The sequence below is a fragment of the Gymnoscopelus braueri genome, assembly GCF_963280865.1.
Source record: "Gymnoscopelus braueri genome assembly, chromosome: 6".
In the NCBI taxonomy this organism is placed as follows: domain Eukaryota; kingdom Metazoa; phylum Chordata; class Actinopteri; order Myctophiformes; family Myctophidae; genus Gymnoscopelus; species Gymnoscopelus braueri.
The window spans coordinates 7,057,118-7,062,117 of NC_137607.1; the positions used below are offsets into that span (position 1 = coordinate 7,057,118).

The following is a 5,000-nucleotide window of genomic DNA, read 5'->3' on the forward strand; positions in this document are numbered from 1 at the left end:
ATTTAAAAATAAATAAAGAGATGATTTCAAACAGGCCATGTTTGTCCTTTCCTTTTTTTCTGCCCTGTGATACACAGTCTGCTTTAGAGATTTAGTCACTTTGAAAGATGATCCATCCGCCATCAAATATTCATCACCGCCAGCGCATTGAAAACACTATTTTAACAGAATGCATTTGTTCACCGCCGGTGATATTTCAATTCCGAAAAGTATGTTTAAGTCTATCGTCGCCGTCGGGCAGAAACCTTGTATCTCCATATTTCATCTTTTTATTTTTTGGTGTACAACAGTGTGGCACATAAGTGGTGAAAATAGCAGATCTACAAGCTCACAAATGTTGTAGATCGACTATTTTCACTAGTTTAAGTCATTTTTTAAAATATGATCATACTGAAAGAAAAAACTCCCGCACACAACAACAACGTTTCAATCTATTAGACCTTCATCAGGTTATCCTTAAAATGAAGGTCTTCTCCTACTCACCTGTCGCCTTTAATTGTAGGTGTGCAAAATACTTGCTTTTTATTCAAATATAATCATAAATCATAAAAGAAACGGTTTCGGAGATACAAGGTGTCCACGGAACAGCAACACTATGCCTAAGTGTTGTGAAAACTCAGCCCATGTGAGGAGGAGGAAGAGGAGGAGGAAGAGGAGGAGGGAGGAGAGGCCATTGATCAAACCACTTCCCTCCTCTTTCATTCAGAGAGAAAATCCATCACACCTCTCCTTCTCTGTTCTCTTCTTTCTGCTGCCCTCTCTCTCTCTCTGTCCATATCTCTTTCTGTCTCTGTCTCTCCCCCTTCTCTCTCTCTCTCTCTTCCAATCTGTCTCTGTCACTCACTTACCTCTCTCATTCTGAACTCTACGACCTTCTCTTTGCTCCCTCCTGTTCTATCCTAACCTTTTTTCTTCTTTTTCACTTTTGCAACTTTTCTACAGTGTTTGAGTTACAGTATGAGTTCAAAGGAATTCTGGTTTAAAGGAAAACACGCTCGCTCAGGGTCAAATCCGGCGAGCTCGGAACGGTCGGCACCAGGTATTCCTAGACGTAACCTCAGTAAAACTATGGTTAAGCCTAACCTTATTCCTTTACGTAACCTCAGTAAAACTATGTCTAAACCTAACCTTATTCCTATACGTAACCTCAGTAAAAGTATGCCTAAACCTAACCTTATTCCTAAACTTAACCTCAGTAAAACTATGCCTAAACCTAACCTTATTCCTAAACTTAACCTCAGTAAAACTATGCCTAAACCTAACCTTATTCCTAAACATAAACCTCAGTAAAACTATGCCTAAACTAAACCTTATTCCTAAACTTAACTTCAGTAAAACTACAGTATGCCTAACCTTAGACTTATACCTATCCTTAACCTCAGTAAACACTTTCAAGAATACAAGAACCGTGAGTGGTCCGCAAACAAAGTGGGGGCGAGTGTGTTTTGGGCCGGCGTTCCGGTTTAAAGTAGGTGCAGAAATGAGGGTCCCAGGGGTGGGCAACCACCTACAGTAGTTGATGATCTACTAGGTGATCAGATTGGGCTATTGAGGTGATCAAATGCGTTGATTAAAAAACAACCATATTAACCATTGTTTTTTCCTGTTTGTCTGTCTGTCTTTGTGTCCTTAGGGAATAGCTGCTGCATTGCGGTCTAAAGGGGACCACAAGCAGAAGGTGTTTCTAACAGTGTCCTTTGGAGGGATCAAGATCTTTGATGAGAAGTCTGGGGTAAGCATGTGTGTGTTGTGTAAAGGTTGTGGGCCCCTGACAGCTGGGCTGCTGGGCCTCCTAATCATATTAATTAAACTGACACATAAACATTTTGAAACACACAGCTGTCCCTTCGGATGATGGGAACGATGTCACTTGTAAACACAGTTCTTTGGCAAGTTGATTTTACTGGCCACAAGGGGCAAAATGATACACAGTGCACGTTTAAAAAGCTTCAGAGTCATTTTGGACAACCAGGTAGGACATAAAATTGGCTAGTTGGGGCCCAGGTAGGCTCAGGTAGAACCCACTAAAAGCCCACATGGGCAAACCCAGGTGGGACCCACGTGGATCCCGCTGACATTGCCCACTTGGCGCCCATATAGTTCAGCCCACCTTGAAACCATATGGGAACCATGAACCGGGGCTCTTGCCAACGGTGAGCTTAACTAGTGAGTATTTTAGTCTGCCATGTGTGTGTCAGTATCAGAATCAGAATCATCTTCAGAGGTTTACAGGCGTAAAGATGTGGATGAAATTCGTTTCTGTGCAAAGCTCTATCGTTTTTGTTGTTTTCAGGAAGATAAAAGAAAAAGAAGAGGTGGGGAAAACATGTTGAGAATAGGCAAAAAGTCTAAGATATGTACATATAGAGTATACGCGCGTGTGTGTGTGTGTGTGTGTGTGGGGGTGTGTGTGTGTGTGTGTGTGTGTGTGTGTGTGTGTGTGTGTGTGTGTGTGTGTGAGTGTGTGTGTGTGTGTGTGTGTGTGTGTGTATGCAGTGTGTTGCCTGGGTTAATGAGGCCTCTCCGTGAGGAGGAGTGTCCCCGGGGGAAATCAGGAGAGCCTAATTGAAACCCTGAGAACAAGGCCCTGGCAGATGAGAGAACATGGCTGGTCCCATTGTCTCTCTCTCTCTCTCTCTCCAAACACTCCAAACAGCGCTCTTATGTATTACACTCCCACATTATGCACTTTCCCATCTGACACGCCGCCAGTTCCAGATCTATCTGTGGATCGATCTTGGCCTCCATTACTCCACTGCTTTTGTCTGTGCCTTTTTTTTTTTAATCTCTCTGTCTGTTGTCATCATGTCTCTGGGTGCAAAAGCTTTTACTGCATGATAGCGACAGCAGTGTCTTTCAACTAGTGTTCAGGGCATTATTTGGTGATGCCCTTAATCATGCTCTCAAACTAGAGACCATAGACAAAGACACAGGGATGTAAACAGAGTTTGATTGATTGATTGAATATTAACAGTTTGCAAAAAAGTGCAGAGGTACAGTTAAACAATAATGCTAAAAGGATGTGTATTCAATCCATCAAGACATAAAGACATACAATACTATACAAGAGATCATCAATACTAGGAGCAGTAAAAGTATACTTACAGAAAAACAGTGGGAGTTTATATTGGCAAGCTAGAAGGTCTAGTTGCAAATTGCAGACAGGTGCTCTGTTATGGCGGTTTTGAAGGAGGCTAGGGAGTCGCACTTTTTGATGCCTGGTGGTATAGGGATTCCACAGTTTGGTTGCATAATAGTAAAATGAATTCATCCCTAATGTTTGTGCCGAATCTGGGGGGGAATGAGATCAGTGGAGCTCCCTCTGGTGAGCCAGAGAGTAAAGCCTGCTACATGCTACAAAACAATCCAACCCGACGTCAGAACTTTGTAGCCTACCTATGTGTATGACTCATCCGAGAAAAAAAAGACAGACTTTCAAACTCATTTTGACTGCCAACCAAACTGAGATGATTCCCCTCCTCCCTGCTCAGTAATCTGATGGAATTAATCACAGCTGTGTAGCATTTGCTCTGTCTCCAGTGCTGGAGAAAGTTTGAGTTTATCTAGCAAGGATATTATAATACCTGGATATCGGATATTTGGGACATTTTGTATGTTTTTTTGTATATAAGTATGCTTCTCAATTTATTGTGTCAGTTTGTGTTTATGCATGGTTACTAGAGGGGGCCAGAGATCTTTGAATAACGCTGTTGTCGAGCAGACACCTCTTATTTCCATATTCTAACTTTTTGTGTTTTTTCACAAATTAACGCCCTACTTGATCTTACTACAGCGTCACACAAAAGTATCAAAAGTAGCAGATCTACAAGCTTGAAACGCGTGGGGAGCGACTGAAAAGTGACAGTTTTGGACATATGACGTTTCCACCCGACAGAGACGATAAACCCCTCAGCTGACGTCTGTTCCCCAACACTTTCACATTTGACAGAATAGCCGTGGTCTGAATGAATGAGTCATAGCGACCGAACAAACGTCGGCCAGTAAAGACATCTAGGGTGTGCTGACCAGGTGACTAGGTGACCACTGAAAGTTATGAGACCGGCCCAGACCGACGTCATTTTGTGGTTATCACCTTACCCAAACGGACAAAGTTCGGTCGTGGGAATAGTAGCATGTAGCCCCCTTAATGCTATGTTCAGACTGGATTTTGCTATTAAAATTTTGAACAGATTTTATTTTTATTTTTTTGTATCCCATGATTTTGTAACCCATTTTTTCACCCAGTGCCAATTGCCTAAGCAAGTAATCCTGGGGACTACTCTCCCTCTGCCAGGCTGGGGAGAGCCCCGAACTGAGCTCATGCTTCCTCCAATGCATGAGGAGAAAACAGACCGCTTCCCCGGTAGGACGTACATGTAGCGCGTGGAAGGAACACGTTATTCCAATGTGTCTCGGTGGCCGCCCTCAGGCTCTGGAACAATATGCCCATACACGTCAGAGCTGCCCAATCGATGGCTCGCGCCTATGTCGTTACGTGGCTACTACAGCGATCAACGCAGATAGGTCGACGATGTCCGAATACACATTATCCGATCTGATCACATGCAAATAACAGCGTGGACAGTCAGTCAGTCAGTCCTGAAGATCAGATTTTAAGAAGCAAATGGGATATGACTGCAGAGCCCTGAACACAGCCCGACAGACAGAACAGACAGAGAGATACAGAGAGAGAGAGAGAGACAGAGAGTGGGAGTGACTGCCGAGACGTTCAGCCATGTTGACAGTCTCATTCCCCGGCCGAGCATCAGTCAGCCGAGCGGACGGACGGACGGGGCGGGCGGACGGACGTATGGATGGATGAGCGGATGAGCGGATGGATGGATGGCCTCTCTCCCGCGGAGGAGGAGGGAAGGTCGGTGAGGAGGAGGATGGAGGGAGGCGTTGCTTGAGACGGAGAGAGAGGAGAGTGGAGACATTAATCTCTCAGAGGGCATGCTGGCATGTTCTCTCTCTTTTTTTTCCTCTTTCTTTCTCTCGCT

The 5,000-nt window shown here is 44.1% G+C and overlaps 1 protein-coding gene across 1 annotated transcript in view; it reads left to right on the forward strand.

The window, feature by feature from the left end:
• dab1a (DAB adaptor protein 1a) overlaps positions 1–5,000 on the forward strand; it is a gene marked incomplete at both ends in the record, with an annotated part of 94,255 nt that overhangs the window by 39,848 nt on the left and 49,407 nt on the right. The window contains 1 exon segment of the mRNA XM_080430385.1: positions 1,634–1,732. Within this exon segment, the coding sequence (XP_080286511.1) occupies positions 1,634–1,732 (99 nt within the window).